We start from the raw sequence: 27,676 nt of genomic DNA, 5'->3' as shown, positions 1-27,676 counted from the left end.
CGGATACATTTTTTTTGCGCAATAAATGCTTTTTGGATATTCACGCCATTACCCCAAATTATAAGACCGTATCTCAAGATAGATGCAACATGAGCGTGGTAAGCTGACAGTTTGATGCCTAAATCTGTAATTTTTCGTAGACGCCTCAGGGCATAAACAAATTTATTTACTGTACCACAGACCTTATTTATGTGTGATGTCCATTTAAGTTCATTGTCTAAAATAATACCTAAAAAGGAAGTTTCTTTTTTTCATCCATAATGACGTCATTATATTCTATTTTTAAATTATTACGTAGAGCATTTGAAAATGTCATGTAGTTCGATTTAGTAAGATTTATTTTAAGATTATTAACACCAAGCCATTTAATCATTTCGTCCATATTATTTATAATTATCATTTTTATAGTGGTACCCATAACCTAGCCGGCATCCTGTGCAATGCAGCCTTCTACTGGTTGTCCAATGACGTGTTTGCAAAGATCGTGTTGGGCGAGTATCATCTCGTATCCAATATCGATATATTTGTGAGATGATAAATTTATACAAAATAACAAGTTATATATAAATTGCTCTGGGATGGGCTCGTGTGAACAGTGCAGTGGAAGTCCGTGCGCCATCGTCGACGCTGCTCCGTCTAAACTCTCGCACGCTCTGCACTTTATTTCGGTAGCCAAAGTATGTCATTTTAAATTAGATATTTATGTAACAGTCGCTGTCTGATTGCAATTTGTGATAGATATTGTGCCCTGTGGTAGTGATTGTACATCTTTAGATATATTTTGATTGTGTACGCTAAAACCAATCAACTGGTAACGTATTTATTGTATTATTATAAACTTCAGTCGGAAAACTGTATAATTGGATCGATTTGTCAATGGATTGATCTCGTAGGAAGAATAATGAAAATATTAATTATTGCTTCAATAAGTTACATTGGTATAACACATAAATCTAGGTTGATATCTTCTGCGTTTGGATATATTTTTGTACGGTAAAGAGTTTGAAGAAGTTTGTTTGAAGCTCCTTTCCTCCTAAGTGTCATTCTATCAGGATCAATATTGAGCAATTTTTGTAGTTGAGGGGTAACCTTAATGATAATTAGCTATTGTTGACGAGACTGGGAATTTCGACCGAGATATCCAGAACTTTCGATTTGTTTCAATAGATTTTTCTTAGTTTTGTACATTTTACATAAAAAATACATGTAATTGTTAGTAAAACTATTTGTTTTTAGTAAATTAATTAATGAATGTAACAGTTTTTTTTTTTCATTACTTTTTATAAAATAATTTCATATTTGAAACGCATTTTACTTTGAACAAATTACAAATATTGGATACCTACAGCATCTTACAAACTAATTTGAAATGCATATGCATTGGCAAGGCAACAGCCATTGTAAAATAATTTGATTTAAAAGAGTGGCTGTTGAGATTCTTATTTTTATAATGACGACTCAAAAACGCAGGTTCTATATTATTAAGCCCGTTTACATAAAGTTTATTCGCCTTTGACTTTGAAAATGCAGATAGCTCACACAAAACCAATATTACCTATCCCTTTAATATAACCCGTTAGTCGTACACAGCGCTACAATAAATAAATTTAAATGTTTTATAAAAAAATTGCTCTGTCGTAAATCCTATTACTCCACTGCTGAATATCTAAATGATCGGATAGCCTGGGACTAGATTGTGATTATTTTATAGCGACTGTACAATATTGTATATTTTTATTGAAAAGAGCGCAAAAAAAAAAAATGCTGGGAGAGTTTCTTGCGCCGCTTCTTCTCTCTCAGAGCGCCATTTGTTTCCGAAGCGGTAGTAGTATCTAGTGTTATAAGAAATGACATCAAAAAGAATTCTAAAGGAATCAATTTTGAGAAAAGAATTTTATGTCTTTTATGCCTTTTAATAATTAGACACGCACACATATTAAATAACATTTAAATTCGGTATAGATATTATTTGAATTGCTTGTGAGTACATAATTAATTATCAAGTGATAATGAGATCATTTCAATTTTAAATGATAATTAATAGAGAACACGGTAATTACAATGGGTTGAATGTACGAATGACATTTAAATACGTGTAACTTAATTATTAATGTCCATTATTAAGAGTTTTAACAATTATGGTACTATAATAGTCTTTTTGATATTATTTTTATATACTATTATGTAACAGAGTCCTTTTTTTTTAATTCTTGAGGTAATTAGCATAATTTAATATTATATCGAATACTTTCTAGCGCCTATCTCGGAAACAGCTGTAGTGATTTGGATGAAAAAGGCAAAAGGCATTTATTTTATCAAAATTTATTCCTTAACATTTCCTTTTCATGTCATTTCTAATATACTTGATACTACTACCGCTTCGGAAACAAATGGCGCTCTGAGAGAGAAGAAGCGGCGCAAGAATCTGTCGCAGCATTTTTTTTTAATTAAATGAAATTTATGCATGTGGTGGGGCTTTGTGGGTGTTTAACCGAGGGAAAACCGGTTTTTTCAAGTATTTTCCCACACAGACACACATACAAGAGCACAGTTGTTAACAACGGCGTTGTCTTAAAAATGAACTAGTATACATAATAAAGATTCTATTATAACTTTCCCTTATTCTTCAATGTATTTTGACCTCGTACAAAATTGTGAAATACATTTGCAATAAAATAATGTATGATTCAAACCGTCTTTGATGACCGTGTATTTTCTCAAAATCTATAAATGCATATTTGATGTCTTAAAGAAGTACAACTTTTTTTTTTATGAAAATACGAGCAGAGACGAGCAGGACGTTTAGATGATGGTAATTGATACGCCCTGCCCATTACAATGCAGTGCCGCACAGGATTCTTTAAAAGCCCAAAAATTTTGAGCGGCACTACAATTGCGCTCGTCACCTTGAGATATAAGATGTTAAGTCTCGTTTGCCCAGTAATTTCACTAGCTACGGCGCCCTTCAGACCGAAACACAGTAATGTTTACAAATTACTGCTTCACGGCAGAAATAGGCGCCGTTGTGGTATCCATAATCTAGCCGGCATCCTGTGCAAAAGAGCCTCCCACTGGTACGTACTAACTTAAGTACATAAGTATTTCTGTGCTGATAACTATAAAAGTTTTAGCTGTTGAAATCTAGATCGTTTTATAAGCAATCGTAGTAAGAATTTTTTTAAAGAAATACGTTTCATTTCATTCCATTAAAATATTTTTCCAGTATAAACGATAAAAGCCTAAAAAGTTTGATCAAGTTTGTTTGTAAAAGAGGTGGTACAATACGTCTTAACAGAGCTTGAAAAAACCTTCAATAATATATAATATTAAAACAATGAGTGAAGTACACAAAATTTGACGAAAAAATAACTGCCATTCTGTTAGTTAACCTAATGTTTTTACTTTACATTCAAAGTACTGAAAGAAAATTTTGTGTTTTTTGAATAAAGGAAAGTTCTTAAAAAGGGCTTTTAGAAAAGTTTTTCAGCTTTTTGTTAGGCGCGAAAAAAATATTCGTTAAAAAGGTACGTCAATCCGTACAAAATATACGAAAACGTAAACCTTATATTTTATTAAATTACTTTTGTATTTTAGGTCTAATATTCAGTCAGGACTTAATAGTAGTCTTGCGTTTTGGAAGTAGTGCAAAATAAACAAAAATATATAGCAATTTGGCTAAACAGTTATCAAAAAAAAATATTTAAGTAGGCATTACTTTGCGGAAATCCATAATTATCCAAATGTTTTAAGTTTTCCTTAGTGGTTAATTCCGCCAATATTTGTCTTAAAACAATTCGACACGTGTTTCGCCTATACGCGAGCATCCTCAGGACATGATGACTCGCCAAAGTCTAGTGCCAGATTCCTGGCCAGTTCATCAGCGGCATCGTTGCCGCGTGAGTCACTGTGACTCTTTATCCATTGAAGAGTTACTTGATTGTTTTTTGCACATAACTCCATCAGACACTGGTGACAGTTGTATATTAGCTTTGAGGTGATAGTGTTGCTTTAGAGCTAGTAGTACTGATTTGCAATCTGAGAGGATGCGGATGGAGTAATCCTTTACCTTTCGAGCCGAAGTAGCTGTACCCGCTTCTATGATACCGATGCACTCTGCTTGGAAGACAGTTTATGAGCTCCTACTGGTGCGGCTATTTTTATGTTTACATGTTCCGAGAACACTCCGTATCAGTGTGCCAGACCTTGTTTACGAGCCGTCGGTGAAAATCCTGAGAATTTTGACATTAAAGTCCTCTTTTGTTTCTTCGTACAGCTGTATTTTATATTTCTTATCGAAAATGTTTCCTTTAGAAACATGTCACTTACCGCCAGCAAAAATTCTGAGTGGCACTACAACTGCGCTTGTCACCTGGAGACATAAGATGTCAAGTCTCATTTGCCCTGTAATTTCAGAAGCAACGGCACCCTCCAGACCGAAACAGTGCTGCTTGATGGCAGAAATACTCGTAGGCGGCGTTGCGGAACCCATAATCTATCCGGCATATAGGATGCCGGGTAGATTATTGGTACCACAACGGCGCCTATTTCTGCCGTGAAGCAGTTATGTGTAAACATTATTGTGTTTCGGTCTAGGGGCGCCCTGGCTAGTAAAATTACTGGGCAAATGTGTCTTAACATCTTACGTCTCAAGGTGACGAGCGCAGTTGTAGTGCCGCTCAGTATTTTTGGGTTATTCAAGAATCCTGAACGGCACTGCATTGTAATAGGCAAGGCGTATCAACTGCCAGTCCCTTATTTTCATTAAAAAAGTATCGATTTTCCAAACACTACTCCAACGAGGTAGGTAGGTACTTAACTACTTGCTTTAACCATTTTCCATTAGTAACACAAGAAGGTCGCTCGCTATATTAATATTTACGAATGATTGTGATGTGGGTATACAATCACTCAATTATATCATCACTTATAAATCATGTGGAAAACATTTCAGTCCAAATCAACACTGTACGCGGTTGCCCTGGTCAATCGTAGATCGAGCAAAAATAGCTTCACTGGCACACAAAAAAGTGTGAAAGGCGCGTTATGAGAAAATTATGAGAGTGAAATTTTAAGATGCGCGCGCATTTTCATACAGAGAATTCTATGGAAGGAAAATTGATAATTTCCAAGGTTCTCTTCTTAAGGAAGGAATGGAAGAATACTTATTTGGGATTATTTGTGAAATCTATGATGACCACCGACCAAAATCCTAACTAATATTGTAAATATTATTGTTACTATATGGAAATCAATTCCATGGTTCACGAAATTCAGAGAATGAATTTGGTTTCTCTTTTGTAATCCAAGATTTTTGGCAAAATTATGAATTTTCACTTTATGAAATTTGTTTACAAAGTTTCCGGGGTAATAGAGAATCATGTTTTTAATCCAGATTAGCAGCTACTTAAACGATAGTTTGGTATACTATATCGTTTGTGAAAACCGAACCATTCATTAAATGATTACTATTATGTCTGCCTGGTTACGTTTATAAGCAATTTGAATATTCATTTAAGAGGTTTTACAGCTTTGACACACAACGTGGCATAAGGTTTTTAAGAATTCCCGAGGAAGTGGAAAAACGTAAATTTATACGTAGGGAGAGCACAGCCTGCCTTGAAATTTTGTGCATAGGTTCTTTTAATGACTAAGGTTATTTTTGGAAATTTCACCCCAAATGATATGTCACAGTCAAATATTTTCTGACGAATTTCGGAACTTGAAGATGTTCAACGTGTAAAATTTGTAACTTGTGTGTACTTGCGTTTGTATGTGTACTTAAGTTCGTTATGAAGAAAATAGATTTGATTTTTTGTGTTTGTTTTCCAAACGCACAAAATTCACTGATTATAAAATTATTTTATATTTAGAATTTTGTTATTGTTAACATAAAATCTACAAAACATTACATCACTTACTAGCTAGATAATAACAGAAATAGAAAAGAGTGAAAATTGTGATTTAAATATCATTAACGGGCGAGCTCTATATAATTTGTGATATATAAAATATGAAAACTGAAGGGAACTTGGGGCGGGTGGTAGCCACCCGTTACATAATAGTATTTATACATTAGGTAGTCAAAATATTTTATTCCACAGCATCCATTTTCAGTGTAACTAAAACGAAACAAGTTTTCCGTGTATTCTTATTTGTTACTAAGACCTCCTTTGCAGGTAACGTTGTAGGAAATAATAATGACTTCCCATTTCCTTTTCTATTCTGTTCAGAACAGATAAAACTTTGTTCATAAGAAAGGAAAGATTTTTACAGCGTTAATCGGGTGAAGCAGTGGTATATTTATTATATTATTGTCGTGGCAGATTTATACAATATTCAATATCAATTTCAATTTGTGCTTCAGCGCATACGACGCTCGTTTCTGCGCAAGTTGAATCTTGAAAGATTTCATCTCGCTGTCAAATAAAGCAGTGTTGCCAACTCAAATTTGTGGAACTAAATAAAACTCAATATTAAGTAAGCAGTATTGTAAGTAGATCAGACTGCAAAGTTATTTTTCATCTCCATAAAAGTCATGAAATGGTAATACCCATTTTATTACACGCTTTTTATTAGCTTCACCTGTATGTATGTTTGTTTGTAACCGACTCATTTGGGCATTTTTTTTGGGATTTTGGCCCACTTTAAATAGAGATATTTCGTTTAGACTTCGTAGATTTATCAAGGACTGATGACAAGGAAGGATGAGTTTCCTAGTGCGGGGAATCCAGGATGAAACGACATAGGTACCTTTCAAAGATTGTGTATACTTTTCTAAAAGGCTGGCAGCGCTCCTGTTCTCTGTGGGCGACGGTGATCACTTAACCTCTTAATCAGGTGTCCCGTAACCCATACGCACCACCACAACAATATTTTAACTCATATCAGACAAATTACACTACAATAAGATTTATCTTATTTTTTTATTTTACAGTAAGTGTGGAACATCATTGTTTTGTTCAATTAACAGATTAAATAGGTATTGGTATTTGAAAAAACACACCCACGAATTGAGAACCTCCTCCTTTTTTGAAGTCGGTTAAAAATGTCTAAGATGCAGAGATGCTATTATTGGATTCACTGCACTTTAAAGAGCGAAAGTTTTTTTTATAATAAAACTAACCATTACTTCTATTTTAGTAAGTACTTAACCTTAACTTTGCATTGAAGGTTTTATTAAAGGTATCCATATAAATATATAGCTATTCCACAATTCTTAAAATTATATTAATGGGGCACTATAGCAACAAATACTTCAATATAACTGCTGCAATATGCAATACAGAAGTACGTATTATAGGAATGTCTGGGTAACATGATAAATGCTAACATCTTAAACGGCTTGCAATTTGAGTCTTCTAAATGTACAATCCCACGCACACTTTAATCCCTGAACGTTGAAAACAGAATCATAAAGTTCGCTTTCACTTTTATCTTGTTTGAGCTCACTGAGACACATAAAGCTTCCAAGCTAGACTTCGATGAATTCTATTGTGACGTCAACGGATTTTATTTCTTGAAATTGGAATTCTTGTTGATTTTCGGGTTTGGCGCCTATTTTTATATCGAGTTTATTTGTATTTCTATCCTTGTAATTTTTGGGAAATTTTTCACCTCTTTGTATTTATACTGGATCTTTGGTTTCGATTTATTATAAAAATTCTGTTTCTCTGTTAGTTTGTCCCGGCTTTTGTCTGAAACCGCTGAACAGATTGAGGAATTTTCCCTGGCAAAAATAAATTTGCATTACTTCCAATGATAAAATCCAATCAAATTGAGAACAAAATCCTATTTAATAGTCAAAATGTCACGCTAAAATTTAAGGCATTTTGGAGGTTGTCTATTTCTTTAAACCTTGCTTTTTATGTGTGACACATACACAACTGTACCCGCGACTTTGTTTCCGCTCTCCGCGCCATACAGTCCACAATTATTGTGCATTCGTGCCACAGATGACACTGCATATTCAACGCAGCGGGACACTCGACGCTGTGAGGCTTAAAATTGATTCTGTCGATGGATTTTTTATGGAATAGGAGGACAAACGAGCAAACGGGTCACCTGGTGTTAAGTGATCTCCGCCGCCCACATTCTCTTGCAACACCAGAGGAATCACAATAGCGTTGCCGGCTTTTAAGGATTTTCTAATAAACGCAAAATGTATCTCAAAAGAAAGTTTCTTCTTCAGTGAGTATTTCGTGATGGTCGCACAAACATACAAATAAACCGACACAGATCACAATTGTATAACCGTAACATTAAACATGACTTCAGCGCACGCTGATGTTACAGTTCGGGAGAGCTTTTCTTTTAGACTTGACAAATATCACACTAGTTGAGAGTTGTAACATTATGCAATAAAGCCTATATTATTCCAACGAATATATATTTTTGATATATGTAACATAATACATTGAGTGAAAAGTTTAGTGAAATAAATATTATGACAGTACGCTGCCAGTACATATACGAGAAACTCCTATACGCTCATAAAAATATTAGCCAATTTAAAAAGAATAGTGATGTACACTATCCATCTACTAGGCTCCGTAAAATTGCTAAATCTTTTAAAGTGGATTGTGTTATATTTTATAATAAACTCCCAAATGAAATAAAAATATTACCTATTAAAAAATTTAAATGTATCGTAAAAAATTAATTAACATCTAAGGCCTATTATAATGTGAAAGATTATTTGAATGATAAAGATAGTTGGAATTAATGTTCTAAATTTTGTTAATAAATAATGTTATACTCATTTGAATGCTATTGTAACTTTTGTACTTCATCCTGACTTGCATTAAATAGCTTATAAAGTTTTACAGTGAATAAAGTTTTTTTGACTTTGACTTTGACTTTGTATGTGTCCAACTCAAACTTGACTTCTTACGTTAATTCTTCTGTTCAATACTTGAATAATTTTTCGACTGCAAATAACTTTTATTACTTTTACAGTGTGTTAGTTTGAAACATAAATAAAAAACAATTTAAAATATAAAAAGCTTATTCGAAGTGGTCTCCATTGGCTGCAATACAGTCCTTTAAACGTTAAGGCCAGTTATCAATAGAAGCACGCACTCTTTCCATGGGAAAATTCTTTACTGCCAATCGTACGGATTGTTTTAGGGACTCCAAATTATCATGGCGTTTAGAGCAAGCCGTTATCTCTAAAACTGACCATAAATCATAATCCAGCGGATTAGCATCGGGACTAGACGACGGCCAGTCTTCAGCTCTGATGAAGTCCTGGGGAGGAACATTTCAAGCGTATGGAGAGTTTTTAAGAATTTACTACTGTGTATAATACACTCAAAGCGATTCGGTTCTCAAAATCACCCACTCCATTTTAATATCGCAAAATCAACAATCATATAAAATGACAGATTCCAAATTCAAATGTAATATTTTGTTTATTTTTAATTGTAACAGTATTTATGGCCAGACTAAGTATAACCTTGATAGAAATAATAAACTTTAGTGTTCTCGCATAATATTTTCGAAAAGCAGAATCAACAAAGTTGCTTCTAAATATTGTGAATGTGTTTACACTCACTAAAGCGTACATCAAAGTGTACTTAGTCTATGAAACGATATTTTAGGCATGATTAAAAGTTATTTAAAATTCAGTTCATAATCATATTATAGTATCTAATCGTATCAAATTTCCCACAAAGGGATTTACTTTATAGTGAATATTTATTATCGCTCGTAAAATGATACACTTGAAGCTCGATAAGACGAAGTTCAAGGGTGACGTGTAAAAAATTGTGTTGTTAAGTTTTCGACTTATGAAGAATTTTATTAGTAAATATTTGACATGCAAAGATATATATTGGTTTTACCCAATTCTACATTGGAAGAGTGAATTAATTCATCACTTTTTGGTTGGAAAATATGTATTTTGATAAATAATAGCTTTAAGGGTAAATGTATACACTGTTCAAGCATGACCTGTAAATAAATTTAAATGTTTTATTTAAAAAATGGCTCCGTCGTAAATCCTACTACTCCACAACTGAATATCTAAGTGATCGGACAGCCTTGGACTACATTATTTTATAACAATAACAATGGCAGTACAATATTGTATATTTTATTAAAAGAGTGCAAATAAGAATGCTGGGAGAGTTTCTTGCACCGCTTCTTCTCTCTAAGAGCGCCATTTGTTCATGAAGTGGTAGTGTTAGAAATGCAATTAAAAATGATTCTAAAGGAATAAATTTTAAGTAAATAAATGCCTTTTATTAAATTTTGAAATAGTTTGTTAGTTTGATACTTGTTGCTTCGACAAACTAATGTAGAGCGTTCTCGCAGGGTAGTGTAAGCCAGCGATACAATATTAATAATACACTTGTTTTTTTTTTCATGAGGGATTAACGTCTATTATGCTTTTCTTACGCGAGAAAGTATTCTTCTCGTTAGCAGTGGGACAAGACCCGTAGGGAAGGAAGAATTAAACCTTTTATCAAGCAGTGGATGTTTCATATAAAGCGCTTTTACTGTAGTATATGTGTGCGTGTATTTTACAGATCTAATTTTGTTTAAATATAAATAGATACATAATTTATTTGAACTTGACACTTTTATTTGATTACTAAGTAGTCTCTTTTACTCTATGCCTGTTAACACCGGAACGTAAACACGAAAAACTTTAGCAAAAGTTGGATTTAAATAAATTGATTCATATCTTTAATTGATAACTGCATTACATATAACTTGTCCTACATGTTGCTCGATATTTTTTCATCACATACTCGCATTGTAAATAATCTTCCGTTTATATTCACATTATTATATTCTAATTTTAAATTATGTTATCTCTTCGCGTAAACCACAAGCTCAACGGATTTAACCAGTGATGAAAGATTTGATCTAATGGAGATGTATTTTATCAATGGGGAAGTGCCATTCGCGCTTTGGTATAACACTAAAAGTTAAATTGAGTGAAAAGTCAAAAAATACTTCAAAAAAATTGTGTGCGAACAAAGTACACATGTCAGATTATGTGAAACCTGCATTGTGTATGAACCTTTAAACTGTATATGAAGTCCTGGTACATATTGCTAGAATAACACCTGATTCTAACCGGTGTGAACGATGACGTTCTTATGTATAGAACGTCTTTGGCTATGAAAGACATTAAAATCACTGCTACCATATTTATATTCGCCTGGTGTCTATGTTGTAATACATCGTGCGCGTGACCTAAGTATATAAGGTATACTCGCGTCATACATCAAGACAATCTCTTCTTCAACTATGATCGCCTGGTACCTAAACAGTGCATAATGCTTCCTATCTCATTTTCTTCCACGTTAAATCTTATGAATTTATGTGTCTGTCTCTTTTTAATGTCTCGCTTTTTCGTTTCATCAACTTTCAAATCACAACGATGTTAAAGAAGTTTTCACTTATATTTGTATTGAGTAGTCATTCGCTCCAGATTCTTGATTAAAACCCAAATTTCTGGACGGCATCGCAAGTGCGCTCATGTGACATTTTGAGATATAAGTTGTTCAGTCTCATTAGCCCAGTATTTTCTCTAGCTACAGAGCCATTACTGGTAAACACATAACGGCAACACAGGATGCCGGCTAGATGGGTATAGGCAGCCTCCCACAGATTTTTCTAAAAATTACAAAGAAAAGTTCAGAAAAGCGTAACAACATTCAATCAGTAATTTTTCAAACAACTATTACTCTTATCTGAATATCATTAGTGTAAAAATTGGGCATAAATTGAACGTGACGCAGAATCAGCATGATTTTCAGAATCAGGAAGTCTCGTAGGTTGCTTTACTTTCAAAACTTCCCATTCCTTTGGTTAAGGATGCGCTAGTCGATCAATCTTCTATACAAACTCAGTATGGCATTACGACGCTGATTGACGGTGTATGTTTAAAATAAAAAGTAATTCTTATTTGTGTGACTATTAGTCTTGTATGGAGACAAAAAAGTAAAAAAAATGTATTGAAAGTTATAGGCGCTGAAACTTCCATATTTCAACAGTAATTTTAACTCATCTTTGGGCGTTAATTAACAACTTATGGAGTTTGAAAATGGAAAAAATGCTACCATACAGGGATAGATAAATTACTTGAAAATGTAAATAATTTTATTTTGAACCGGTTTATTCAGGAATTTTTAAAAATATCCTTTATAAATCATTATTTATTATACTGGGGTGTTTATCTGAGCGCACTTCGCTTCTTACTGCTCTTTACAGCGTGTATCACTTTCGCACATGGTGTTGGATGAGATAGCATGCATTTTATCCGAATCTAACAACGAGTTTGGGCCGTCGACTAGCGTACCCTTAAGCTCAACGAAAAGTTTCTCCGTGTAGGTAGTTGTTTACGCAAAAGGAATGACTGATGATCCAAATTGAATAAACTGAACCTTAGACTTGAACAATCGAGTTTGATACTTTATCTTGTGTATCTCGTTTAGAAACGATTGCTATATCAATATAGGTACTACTAATAATTCAACTCAAACATGACTTCCCTTGTATTTCTCCAATATGAAGCTTCACTTGAGCCAAAACTAATTTTATATTGAAGCGACGTAATATCTATTTCGATTTTCAAAGGAAGTTCATTGAAATAACGTGATTGAGCTAAATTGCTCTATCATTAGTTTGGTAGAGATCTGTACAATATCGTTCAGAGAGGTGCTTTATCCTTGAATGGACAAATGTACAACAATATGTTGCATGTTTCTTATTGCCTGCATACAATATATAATTTATATAAGATAGTGATTCAATCTCAATTGAATAACGCGGTTTTGCGGGCAAAAAGTTATTTTAAAAATCCATCTTTAATGTGTTTGGTCTTATTTTTAATTGCTGTAAAAACCAGACAGTAAAATAAAGGTGTAACCTTTTACGTACGTATTTTCACATTAGGCTAAATTTTTTTATATGTAATCAAGTGTAATTAATGGTTTAAATATTATTCCTTTATGGTTTTTTGGTGTGAGTTGATTTTGTTGGGTCGTTATCAACGCTATAAATAAATAATAAAAAAGCAACAAATTTTCATTACAATGACGTCTAATAGCGAAGATTCCACTTCTGTGTATTTAGCTACTTGATTTCGTCTCGTGCCTACAACTTGCACCCTTATGACGAATTGTTAAATTTCTCCCACGTATTATTATTTTAAAAATAGTTTTCAATTTATTGTTACTTAAAATATTTATACATATTTATATTTCATGAGGTTCAACTTCAAATGTAACTTCACAATAAGTACTCGTATATGTAAAAAATTGTTATAGTGACATAACTACAGTAGTTGGACATATGGTATTGCGGACTTTTTTGCAGATATTATTATGTTCTATAATACTGTGGAACATTTTTTTGTTCTATCATCAATGGTTTCCGCAGCGCACGCAATGACAGATTTTTTCACACCTTGGGTTATATTATTGAATTTAAATTAGGGATCCCTTTTTTTAAATGTAATATATCCTATGTCACTCAGTGAAGATGCAGCTTTTTGATCGTGAAAGAATTTTTGAAATTGCTCAGTAGTTTTTGTGTGAAAACATTAAAAACATACATACAAAAACACAAATGTCACGATACGTGTTTTAATAACTGTTTTAACACTTTTGCAAACGGCACTGATTTTTGAAGTGTCCGCCCAGATGTGTCGTCATTAACGTCCGTTCCCAATATACTATCCACAGATAGAGATAAATTACTACCTTCCACTGTCAGTAGCTGTCAATAAGCTGAAGTTGTCCCAATATACCCGATAAGTCATTCTTATCGCCTTATTGGGACGCGTGAATTGCAATTTCCATAAAAACTTCTATCGCTGGTAAGTTAGCTATACGTCGTCCCATTGACAGACAGCATGTACGGATAAGGTGAGTTACCGTCGATAAGTTTATTGGGACAGACAAGTCAATGATAGTTACGATTTTTATCTCACGTAAGAGATAGACTGAATATTGGGAACGGCCGTTAAACTGACTGGCCTCTCTCTATATAAATTAGCGGGTTATTACGTTAAAAAAATATTGTGTAATACACACTTTTGTTAAGTCAGTTGACGCAGTAAAACCTAACGTAAGGACTAACAAGATCGAAGGCCTTTTCCGAAAATCGAAACATGGAGTTACGTCCGGGAGATGGAACGTTCTGATAAATTATTCATGTATTACTTACACCTTCGGCTCACTGACCTTTAAGATTAGCTCACTATATTTTTATCCACAAGTTCGTGCGTAACAAAATGTTTGCATTGGAATATCTGCATTCCTCCGAGCGAGTTGCTGCTAATATTCTTTTGTCCTATCGAAATCCATATTTCAAAATAGGCTCCATGACACAATTCATATTCATTTCATTTCTCGTGTTCACCTTATTACATTACTACCTACCTCTTTGTGTATTCTGTCTGAGAACTGCATTTTGATTGAACTATATTTAGTCCTTAATACAATATATGCACTGTTGCATCTCAATATATTATTCTTGATAATGTTCTGTATGTACATAGGCACATTAGCGAGTTATCTAGAAACTGTGGTAACCATAACGCTAATATAACGTTATGCCTATTACCCTGTAAAGTCGATCTAATAAGTCTTTTTTTATAGGGACAAGACGAGCAGGACGTTCAGCTGATGGTAGTTGTAACGTCCTGCCCATTACAATGCAGTGATGCTCAGGATTCTTGAAAAGCCCAAAAATTCCAAGGGGCACTACAACTGCGCTCGTTACCTTGAGACATAAGATGTTAAGTCTCATTTGCCCAGTAATTTCAGTAGCTACAGAAATAAAGTAATGCTCATGCACATTACTGCTTCACGGCAGAAATAGACGCCGTTGTGTTACCCATAATCTAGCCGGCATCCTGTGCAACGGAGCCTCCCACTTCTGTTTGGTACTGCTTTTACAAAATTAATAAAATAGTATTCGAAGATCATGATAATCTGCATTGAGCTCAAGACGAGACAGAGACAGTTAAACATAGAAAAAGCCTACAATACACAATGCCTACAACATAAACATACTACAGTGAACGAATTGTAACATGTTTACTGTACCGCAACATAAAACTTAATTATTATTACAGCATTGTTATTATAACCTCATAAAACCATTATGTACTTTATGGCTGCTATTATAAATTTTCTTTTTATATTGTAATAAACCCAGGTATTGCGTATCTAATGTTATTAAAGTATCCCATACCTGGCTATATGGAAACATTTCTGTACGAATACGTTTTGCGTTGGCGTATTTTATGGGGTGTTTATGTTGTCGTTACCTCGCGAGTGGCTACAGAAACGATAGGATTGTATATTATGCGGAATAATTACAAAGAGAACAACAGAGTACCAGTGGGAGGCTCCTTTGCACAGGATGCCGGCTAGATTATGGGTATCACAACGGCGCCTATTTCTGCTGTGAAGCAGTAATGTCTAAGTATTAGTGTGTTTCGGTCTGAAGAGTGCCGTAGCTAGTAAAATTACTGGTCAAATGAGACTTAACATCTTATGTCTCAAGGCGATGAGCGCAGTTGTAGTGCTGCTCAGAATTTTTCGGGTTTTTCAATAATCCTGAGCGGCACTGCATTGTAATGAGCAGGGCGCATAAATTAACATCAGCTGACCGTCCTGCTCGTCTCGTCCCTTATTTTCATTAAAAAGAAACAGATTCTCGTCAATAGTTGAAAAATGTCCTCTCTTGAAACCGTTCATATTAGCCCATTGGTTTTCAAAATAATATGCACTCCAAGGATATGTATCACTTATGTTAAATTTGCATGAATTTTGTGGTTAGAATCTAATCATGACAATGGTCCTCAAGTGAAGCCTGATATAATATATTATTTTCATGAAAAGTCTTTCTATCTTATATTTCAGAATAACCTTATTAATAAGATAGATACATAAAATATACAAATAAAATTTGAAAAATAAAATTTTATGAACGATGCGTGACTCGAACCCACGACCACAGGCGTTCCATGCCGGTGCTCTAACCAACTGAGCCAACCGTTCGAGTAACGTATCGTTATAAAATCTTGTTTGCCTTGTGCAACGCTCAGGTTGTGGCTTCATCTACAGGATCTACTTTACAGTTGATAACCTGCTCAACCCTAATATTTGCATATTAGGAAATTGACTTGAGACTTCGCTCTTGTAAATCTAAGCAAAATGTTATGTTTTTAAAGTGATAACTTTTTGTGTATTAATCACTTCTAGGATTAATACACAAATAAAATTTGAAAAACAGAATATATTTTTTTTTAATATGCAAGATATTTTGTATTTCGGGGGTGTTGCCATAATCGCAACGCTTTGCAGGCGGGTTGGCGATCGCAGTTGATGGTGGTGCTCTCAGGTGATGCAGCTACCCATCCTCCATTCTTTGTATCCCTTAGTCGTCTCTTACAACACCCACGGGAGGAAATGGGGTGTTGCTATTTTGGTGTGACACCACACGCACGAATTTTTGCTTCCGTAAAATCTTCTCGCCCCAAATACCACAGTATCTTAAGACGAAGGTTTTTAGCTAGTGTGAGTTGCCAGTGAAGACATACGGAGCGCAGACATGATCACTATCTATGAGCTAGTTTCTTCGAATTGAATCAGAAATGAGAAGATCAGAAAGAAAACTAAAGTCACCGACACAGACCAGATGGTTTCGAAACTGAATTGGCAGTGGGCAGGATATATAGCTCGGCGGATAGGCTTGCTAACATACAAATCTAGCATGAGGTTTTACCCAAAGGCTTATATCTATGGTCAGTAATATCCCACTTCGCTTTGTTTTACTTTAAATTGAGAGATACAGGCGCCCACTCGCACTCTTATTTATATACTGGTCTGCATTAGGTAAATCAAAATTCGACTTTACAACTTAGGTAACAAGGTAAGCAATGCCGTGCCAACGGTGAAGAGAATACTAAAATACGAGAATGTTCTTAATCTTTCGCGTATTTATTAGACACCGAATAGTTGATTTGACAGTGAAAAAATGTTGCTGAGAAGCAACTTGTCATTGAAAATAATTTTGGTGTGTCAAACACAGAAGGCTCGAAGAAAACTCAGACACTAGCAAGGCGCGTGTTAATCTTAAGCGTTGTAACTCGGAATTATTAATAACCTTAGATTTTTATAGTTATTGTGTCATCACATTTTTCGGTTTATTAGAACAAAATCAGCAATGTAAATTTTTAATATTTCAGTGATATATGGCATCGTGTTAGAGGCCAATTATAGAACTACGTTCACAATTCGTTCTTGTATTCGACCAATCTATCACCTCTGGACAGTTTGCTTAGCGCTTTGTAAGGAATTATCATAGATGTAGAAGCTAATATTAAGAAATCACATTCCAGGGTGCGTTTTATTGGCAGATTATTTAATTACCTTCTATGATGGTGCAGGACTGAAGCAGCATGGCGGCAGGGGATGTGACCCGTCGCGCCTCCATCACGGCACCTTCGATGCATCGCCGTCCTTCCGCTCGACGTGGCTCTCTTATTAAGACCACAACGTCACCCTCCAAGGTATTTATATTAGTCATTCTTTGAATCACGCTAGTTTTATACTTTTAACACTGTCACACTTTCCTTTCCCGATTTGATTTTACCAAATGGACAATTGGGTAAGAATTCCGAAGGAGACCTGCACTCACATATTCAAGTACTAGCGACTTCATCCACGTACAATTTAATATTACTGATTTCCTATGAGATTATTTTCCTGCTGGAAGGGCAATCAAAACTATCGAAAAAAGTCCTACCTTTCTGTTCTGTGCGGTAGCGATAGGACACCGCTATTAAAAACCGCACTTCATAGCTCATACCTATAGAGGTCGCAATTTACATTATAATTTTTGGAATAACGAGCTGACTGGTTTAATTTTTCCAAACTTCCCCGCAAAAAAATTACATTTTACATATTCTGAGATACACACTGGCTGTTTTCAAAGTTTGATTCTGGCTTTATTATTATAATAAGATTATCGAGTAGCATAATATCTTAACCAGAAATTGTTGCTTTATTTTAATTGCAATTGGTAATGCGATGGTATGGAAAAAAAGAATTGATATTAATATTTTATTAAAACTTCCCTGTAAACAACATTTCTGGTTATTCTTACGGGTTGAAGAATAACTAAACTAGCTTGTGCACTTTGGAGTACGCCACATACAACTGACCATGCGAGAAACAATCATTTCTGAGTTCTTTACCGGCTACTTTCAAGGATTGTCCCCGTGCTTTATTGCGCAGTTGTGCATCGCGTAGCATAGTTTAACCGGAAATTGCAGCAGACATTTATATTCAAATTGGTTTCAAAATTTAATTAATTTTGTTACTTTTTTATTTAGTTTTTGTGCAAATATTGGGGAAATTATTTTTCAAATTATTCGGGGAAATTATTACAGAAACTTATAGGCAATATATTATTGCAAATTATCATGAAACGTATTAGGGAAGTTTATGGGGAAATCGTAAGTGCAAATGATGATGAAAATTATTAAGGTAATTTTTGGGGAAATTTTTATAAATATTTAATAGCCGCAGCTGGTGACAGAAGGGCTGACTCATTCATCCATGCAGCCAGTATTCCTGTCACCCTTCCACGCGGACATGATTTGAATAGTAATTTGATAAGGCTGGCTTTAAGTTTTATTGTAATGTTTTCAATAAAAAAAATGTTCAAATATCTAACGCTAACTTATTTAAAAAAGACATTATGAATTATGTAAATACTAAGTTTTACTTGAAAAAGCAGTGATGGGCTTATAGTTAAGACATGACTGGCTTTAAAGGTGTAGAAAAACATCGTAATAAAACCTGCACGCCTTCTGCAATGGTTCTCCATAGGATTATTATGTGTGCGAAGTCTGCCAATCCGTACTTCCACCAATCTGCACTATACACTGCATCTACACTATGCCTTCTCATTCTGAGAGGAGATCCCGGAACTGTAGTGAGCCGACTATAGGTTGATCATGATGACTAAGTATAACAATTTTTATTCAATAATTTTATCATCGAAAGGCGTAGGTGTCAAAGGTATTTTAATTTTATGTGTACCTATACAAATAAAACCACTACGGCCAAACTTCATAAGACTTTCATTCAACATTTCAACCCCAACTTCACGCCCTTCTTGTAAAATCCTTTTCTTAGCTGATAGCGACGCCTAAAAAGGCTTTCATACAACCTTCAACAGCCCCCTCACACCCCCTTAGGGGAGGGTTTTCTCAAATCCGTTTCTTAGCTGACACCTACGTCCTAGAAAGAACCTACCTTTCAAATTTCATGTTTGTAGGCTTTGTGGTTTCTGAGATTTCGTGATTAGTCAGTCTGTCAGTCAGTGAGTGAGTGAGTGGTATTTCGCTTTTATTTATATAGATTACGTGTTATTTGCGGACAACAAACTTACGAAGTGTGCGGTATATATGAAAATGTTGCGTTCTAAGAGATCAAATAAGTTTATTCCAAAGGGAATCTTCTCCAGTCTAAACAAACATTTTCCCTGCGTCATATAAAATGCGTTTAAGTGCGAGTACATTAAGCCGCTGTCCCACCGCGGCGCACGGAGAGACTACGCACGTATGTAAGTATCTACGTAGCACGTAAGCTTCGCCTTAAAAGAAAATGTATGTGATTGTGTCCACTGCAGTCCTCGGATACGCTAAGCATCTATAAACGTCATTGACATATGTGTTGCATGCTAGAAAAGGCGCTTATATAGCTCAACGCTGTTAACGTGTGTGCACTTGCGTAGCCTCTCCGTGCGCCGCGGTGGACAGCTACGCTATAGGTGTACATAGTCGTGCGTTTATATTCCTATATAGTGTGTGCTACAGTGGAAACGTAGACCTACGTTGTCAAAGAAATTAATCTCGTGCCACAATGCACAGCGGTGGGATAGCGGCTTTACTTTAATATAATAATACTCTTTCAACAATTGAAATACTTATAATGTAACAAGTGGAAGGTTTCAAAGCAAAAAATGCTGCCTAGTTGGGCACAACATGCGGCATTTTTATAACTTTTGGTTGCGCTTGTAGGATCCATGAAACACGTAGTATGGCGATTACTATCTTTTTTTTTAAAGTTTTCTTTAGTGCTAATTCCGCCAATATTTGTTTTTAAACAATTCGACACGTGTGCGCCTCTACACGAGGCATCCTCAGGGCGTTTTGTCTCGCCAAAATCTGGCACGAGACTGAGAAGTCAGGCGAAACACGTGTCGAATTGTTTAAAAGCAAATATTGGCGGAATTAACACTAAAGAAAACTTAAATCATTTGTATAATTCTGGATTTCCGTAAAGTAACGCCTACTTCAAGAAATTTTCAGATTACTATCTTACGGTGTGTGTACGTTTAAAATGTGATTTAATATATATATTTGTCTCATTATCATCTAGCCTTGTATGGAAACAAAAAACTGTAAAAAATAATGTGTTAAAAGCTATAGGCGTCGAAACTTCCATTTAACGAATGGGCGTAAATAAAATATTTATGTAGATACTTTGAAAATGGCAAAACTGTTGCCATGCGGGAATAAATCAAAAAATTTTTCGTTATAAATCATTCATGTAAAATGTGTGCTTCAGCTCATTAGCTTCTTACTGCTCTTTACAGCGTGTATCACTTTCGCATGATGTTAGATAAGATAGCATGCATTTCTAGCCGCGCCCAACATCGAATTCGGACCGTCCGCGTCGCGTCGTCTAGTTGTACCCTTACGTCTAAGTGTCAAATAGACGAGCAATTTAATATTTTGAATCTGTGCTTTTAATTAGTGGTACTTTATTGCATTAGATTGTTAGAAGTAAATTACTTTGGAATAGATAATATTATATCTAGAATATCATAAAGCACATTTGTTTTTTCTGCGAACAATCGACACGGGGATTAGAGCTCGGTAAAATTAAAATGAATCATTTCCCCATTTATCGAGGTTGGCAGTAAATATGAAATCTATTTTAAGACTTGATTGATAACCTTCTCACAGTGATGTTGGTTCTGTAATTTAATATCAGCGGTCGTAAGTAAATTATAAATTTATATCCGATTATTGACCTTTGACTTTTAATTTAATTTTTAATTTTACTTATTGGGTCAATAATTAAGTTGAACTTATTTTCGGTACGCAATATAATTGGTCGAACAATATCAATGGGTTAACGCTTCGATATCATTTGACTAAACAACAAAACGGTGTGTCTTTAGGAAGATTTTATATTCATAAAAAATAACATTTTATATTTTAAAAACGCTTCCTTAGTCAACTCAAGCCAACTTTACCCAAACAAGCGTTACATAGCAGGGCGTGACGGGTGAGTATTATTCAATACCCACACAATAAATTGCTCAATTAGCTTAAACATGTTTTCACTTCAAAACCAAACTAAAATTTTTCAACCAATTCAACTTAAGCATTTACTGGGTTGGACCCCAACCCTTAATTAGAAAATACGTGTAGAATGGAAACTGTTCTTCTATGACGAGAGAGAAAAGAAAGAAAAAAAAACATTCAGACACTTAGGTCAATATGACACTTATGAATATTAAAGATTTAACCACCAATTCGGAAAAGTTGAGCTTTAATGAGAAGAAGTGGCAAGAAACTCCATTTTAATCTATAAATGAAGTTTTATTAACAGGCACTGATACATATTTTGTTCTCCTCCTCAATGTTTTACTTAACATTAACTTTTCCATAAAAAAATATGGATATGTTACATTGTTTTAAAAATGTTTCACTTCCAGGTTGGCTTTTTCCTTGTCCTTTCATTGTTTTAAAGTTTATGCATATTCAAATAAAAAAATGAATAAAAAAACAACCTTCCAAGACTTCAATAATAGTATTCCAAAACAAGAGTTATAATATGCGCTTAAAATTATAAAAATAATTTCCTATTCTTAGATAATCTAATTAATTAATCTAATTCTTGTTACGATTATTGTTATTTTTGGAATCCGTGTCGTGAGCGTCCCGCCGCGGCCTGCGTGCCTCTCAAGCCCATTTCACCTATAACTTTTTTTTTATGGAATAGGAGGACAAACGAGCGTACGGGTCACCTGGTGTTAAGTGATCACCGCCGCCCACATTCTCTTGCAACACCAGAGGATTCACAAGAGCGTTGCCGGCCTTTAAGGAAGGTGTACGCGCTCTTTTTGAAGGTACCCATGTCGTATCGTCCCGGAAACACCGCACAAGGAAGCTCATTCCACAGCTTTGTAGTGCGTGGATAAAAGCTCCTTGAAAACCGCACTGTGGAGGACCGCCACACATCCAGATGGTGGGGATGATATCCTAATTTGTGGCGTGTCGTGCGAAGGTGGAATTCGGCGGCAGGACTATGTATGTTGTAACAAACTTACCTAGGCTGTCACCGACTCAAACATAGCAAGCAAATAGGGAAACAGGGGAATATGCCACACGGGAAACACCAGCTTTTAAATTAAAAATAATTATCAAAATCGGTTCACCCAGTCGAAAGTTCTGAGCGAATTACTGACAGTAGAATGTAGTAATTTATCTCTATCTGTAGATAGTATATTGGGAACGGCCGTAAGTCATAACGGTGCCGTGGCTCGCTTGCATTGTAAATTTTCTAGCAATGCGTAGAGATGTAGGTTCTCTCTGCATCTTCTACCACATTTATCACGGGGAGTGCTCAGAGGAGCTGTTCGGGTTGATTCCAGCGGCCGAATTCCACTACCGGACATTACGTGCAAAGTACCATCCGCATCACGTAGACGTCTAGCATTCCACAACCGCGCGTTTTGTTCGAAATTTCTTGCCTCGCACAGCCACTTTGTGGAATCAACTACCGGCAGCGGTCTTACCGAACAAATGCGACTTAGGGACCTTCAAGAAAAAAGCATATAACCCACCTTAAAGGCCGGCAACGCATTTCTTGACACACCTGTTGTTGCGGATGTCCATGGGCGGTTGCCTCACCTCTCCCCATCCCGTGAGCCTCTTGCCCATTTGACCCCTCTCATATAAAACAAAAAAAAATGCTTCACCACTCATCGCGTACCGATGCTTGCTTAGCGCATTGGAATAGTGGTCCGTCCAAAGCTTTATTGACTTTGGTCACTACATCTTCTGGGCGATCTTCCTGGAGCTCGTGTGTCCTCAACGTTTCCCTGCACCACTAGACATTAGAGGAATACCCCTCCACATGTCAAGATATAAGATTGTACAGTGGAAGAATAGACGCTGCTTGACGTATATATATATTTTATACTAGCTGATACCCGCAACTTCTTCCGCGTACACACATGAATAAGCACGTAGTACTTATAAATATCTTTATATCTTAAAACTTTATTAACTTTATATTAAATGAACACATCGCCATACTTTTTCAATTAAGATAAAAGTAATTTCATAGATAGTCAACAACTGTAAGTAATCCACCAAATATGGTAACCTAAATTTAAGTTTATTTTTTACCTCTTGAGAAAGTTAGAAAGATATAAAAATTCTAATTAGTTATTCATTTTTAAACTATTATTTCTATTTGATTTAAGAACGACGGGGGACACATCAAAGGAAAATCAAAATCGTTGTTTTTATTTAATTCCGAGCATTTTTATATTTATTCACCTTTTAAACATTCTCTGGACTTCCACAATTAATTTAAGACCAAAGTTAGCCAAATTGGTCCAGCCATTCTAGAGTTTTAGCGAGACTAACGAACAGCAATTCATTTATATATATATATATATATATATATATATATAGATTTATTTATAGGACAACTAATAGTTTTTACATTCTAATACGCTTAAAATATATAGAATATTAACAAATAATGAGTTGAATGTACAACAAATTAAGATGTCACAACATGCACAGTCTTTGCTTCCGTTACACCAAGAAAACAATAATCCATATATATAAAAGAGAATGTATGTTTGTATGTTCCCTAATAACTCCTAAACTATACGACCGATCTCAATGAAATTTTTTGTAATAGATTCGTTGAAGCTCAAGGAAGGTTTACATATACGAGGGCGGCACTGAAAATTTCGGCAATCAAGGAAGTGACACAATATTACAATTTAAAAATGTATTTATTGCTTTTCGAAGTATTCTCCGAGAAATTTGACACATATTTATACGATGGAACCATTCATTAAAGCAACCATTCCATTCGGAAGTTGGGGTCTCCAAAATGGCCGTTTTGTAGGCGTTCACGTAGTTGTTCACCACAGCTTCTTCAGGTGATGAAAATCTCTGACCGCGCAATTTATTCTTTATTTTAGGGAAAATATAGAAATCATTAGGGCTTAGGTCGGGGTTGTACGGCGGATGGTCTAATAATTCTATGTTTTCTTGCTCTAAAAACTCTTTTGTTCTGTGCGCGGTGTAAGAACTCGCATTGTCGTGATGGAGGATGATGCGGTGGTTGCAGTTCTCTTTACGGAGTTCAGAAACGACCTGTAGCAAACAAATGCTAGCATACCATTCTGCATTAACCGTTCTTTGTCCCTAAAGAGGAATAGTCGCAACATGGCCGGTTTTGGAGACAAACGTGGCCACCATTTTTTTTTCAACACTTCGTGAACGAACAATTTTTTTTGGCTTTAACTCATTTTCGAACACCCAAACTCGTTTTTGTTTCGGGTTCGTACGCGTATATCCAGGATTCGTCACCTGATACGATGTTGTTTACAGCATTTGAGGATCCTGCGTGGAATCTTTCGAGAGTTCTGACGCACCAAGTAACGCGAGCCGCTTTTTGATTTTCACAGAGCAAATGCGTTATCCATCGGGAAAACAACTTTTTTACACCTAATTGTTCATGCAAGATTATTTGTATTCAACTCATGCCAATGTCTAAAGTTACCTGAATTTCGCGGTATGTCACATGTCGATCTTCCTCAATCAGCTTACGCACAGCATCAACGTTTTCTTTGGTGACTGTAGTTTTTGGACGACCTTGACGGGGATCATCACTGAGCCTTACACGTCCACGTTTAAATTCAGCAAACCAGCGATAAATTGTGGTTTTGTATGGGGCTTCATTACCAAATGCAGAAATCATCCGGTCAACACACTGTTTTTGTGTTAACCACTTCGAAAGTCATAATAAATCATCGCTCTAGAATTTTCTCGAGTCAATTCCATTTTCTCAACGACTAAACAAGTTTGAAAAGACCTTGTGGAAAGACCGAGAATCTTTTTTAAAATAAATAAATGGTATTCGATTTTTAAAACCAAGGAGTTTTCAATTACAAAGATTTTAATATGACAGGATTAGTGGAAATATTCCATATACTTTTAGTGCAGCCCTCGTATAATCTATATAGAACATTATATATAGAACAGACCGTTTGCCATATGGCAAAACAGGTCAGCTAGTATAAAATAAAACAAAAATTATAAATTCAAGATACATGCGAATTTGAAAAGAAGAAAAAAGAAGAAGAACATCAATCATTTGGCGCCTAACAATCTCGTAATAGTTTTTTAAACGCAGGTAAAGAATCTTTAAAAATATCTACTCTATCACAGATGGAGTTATGAGTTCTTGATATTCGTGGTATGGGAGAAATCTTGCTTAACCTTCACACGCCTTATACAATGCTCACAAAATTCCTTTATTTATTTACGGTGTGTACGGATGATGCAGCTACTGTACTCAATAACTTTTGTTTTGCATTAATTTACATTTATTTTTTGACTTACTCGTGTAAGGCATTTTCTATTTGACGTTTGAGTATATTTGTTGCATCACTTTACATATTATATTGTAATTGAAATGATTTGTAAAACTATGATAATGTAAATCTTGATATAAAAGAGTTGCAATGAGTTTCTTGCTACTTCTTCTTATTAGCTCAACCCTTTACGAAATAGCAGTAGATTCAATAAGAAGAAATATTTTTTTGACAGACATATGTGTCATTTCCGTGACTTACAGCTACTTACATAAAGTGATTTTGAGAGTTCTCATAGTATGCAGTGGTTGGCCCGCAACTATGTCCTCGATAACCCAAGTATTCTTCTGTAACACCATATCTCGAAATCAATCTGTTTAATATCACTTTCTACTAACTAAGTCCACGAACTTTTAAGATGCTATACAAGAGAGTCAATGATTTACTAAATGCCGTTACGAAAACGAATTAAATTTAAAAAACAATGTTTAAAATTGTATTCTTTATTTTTAGTGTAATCGCATTTATTCCGGAAAATTATTCCGTACGTATTTAAAAGCAAATGATGATGATATAAATAGTGCTTTGACGTAGACACGACTGACATTTTCCAGTGAAAATAAAAATATGATTGTTATTATTTATTAAATTTGTCAATGACGACATAAGTCAAAATATGAAAAGTTCAGCAAAGCTCTCATGATTTCTGTTGTTCGTCATATTTTGGTTGCAAGTGATATCGTTAGAGGTGACGATTTGGACTACCTTGGACATCCAACATACGTTTCTGGAGAATTTATATGTCAGACAACAATAATAACGTATGTTGCTGACAATCAGCAACATACATTAACGGCCATTCTCAATATTCAGTCTATCTCTTACTTGAGATAAAAATCGTAACTATCGTTGACTTTTCTGTCCCAATAAACTTATCGACGGTAGCTCACCTTATCCGTACACGTTGTCTGTCAATGGGACGACGTATAGCTTTCCAGCGATAGAAATTCGTATGGAAATTGCAATTCACGCGTCCCAATATAAGGCGATAAGAATGACTTATCGGGTATATTGGGACAGTAGAAGTAGTAATTTATCTCTATCTGCAGATAGTATATTGGGAACGGCCGTAAGTAAATAACGAATTTAAATTTACATCAAACTGCCATCAATTACAATAGATAACACAGAAATGATGAATTTCACGGTTTTGAATATACCAAAGATATGATCACAAATTGAATGAAATATTTAATTACTTTTCGTAAAATGTGACTCGGATTAGAGATATTGTGGAAACCAGCCTAGCGAAAGTCTCTCAGAAAAAACCGATTCACTCGATTGTATCAAACGCGCAGTCATTGATAGAATGACAGATGACGGTTATAATCTTGTAACAAACGGAGATAGACGAAATCCACTACGTTTAAAGCAACTGTTCGTTTTAAAACTTAGCCGGATAATACTTCATCGCTAATAGCCTTACTGTAATTACTACTATTTCAAACTAATTTCAAATGACTGCACGTTTCATACTAAACAAAATTTCAATTTTTACTAAGACTTTTTAATTTAAACTTAGAATTCAGTTTATAGTCCCGTATTTTTTTCGCCTCTTATTACGTTGTATTGATATGCTCTTTGGTGGAAACATAAAGTGACCGTAGCACTGTCTAACAGAATTATTTCCGTTTTCCTTATTTTCCGTTCTGGGAATTGGGGTGGTTTCGTGTTGAGGCCAATAAAATAATAAAATAAATTGTTAAATCATCAAACCATTTGAGTTTTTTTACGGATTGGAATTAATTTACATATTGTATTCTATAAATAACGTATTGCTCGCCTAATATTACAAGATGACTGGCTGTGTAGTAATTTCTTTTGCGAATTTTGGTGCAGACAAAAGTTCTGTATCCAGTAAAGCAAAATATTATTTCTCAGCACATTACAATAAAATTTTATTATAACACAACTTATAGCCGGACAAGGTTGT

General features: G+C 34.9%; 1 protein-coding gene across 2 annotated transcripts in view; it reads left to right on the top strand.

Annotated features, from left to right (window-relative positions):
* Positions 1 to 565: 565 nt before the first annotated feature.
* The window catches only part of LOC126972231 (D-beta-hydroxybutyrate dehydrogenase, mitochondrial), an 86,533-nt gene continuing 59,422 nt past the window's right edge, over positions 566 to 27,676 (top strand). The window contains exons 1-2 of one of the 2 annotated variants that reach the window (XM_050818876.1): positions 566 to 677; positions 17,420 to 17,542. In XM_050818876.1, coding sequence (XP_050674833.1) covers positions 17,432 to 17,542 — 111 coding nt within the window. In that variant the 5' untranslated portion in view covers positions 566 to 677; positions 17,420 to 17,431. Of the gene's footprint in view, positions 812 to 17,419; positions 17,543 to 27,676 lie in introns of both variants that reach the window. The other variant, XM_050818877.1, reaches the window with a different exon arrangement.

Source organism: Leptidea sinapis, chromosome 25 (assembly GCF_905404315.1).
Source record: "Leptidea sinapis chromosome 25, ilLepSina1.1, whole genome shotgun sequence".
NCBI lineage: Eukaryota > Metazoa > Arthropoda > Insecta > Lepidoptera > Pieridae > Leptidea > Leptidea sinapis.
The sequence above is the reverse complement of the archived record's forward strand: the minus strand, read 5'-3'. Positions and strand labels throughout refer to the sequence as shown.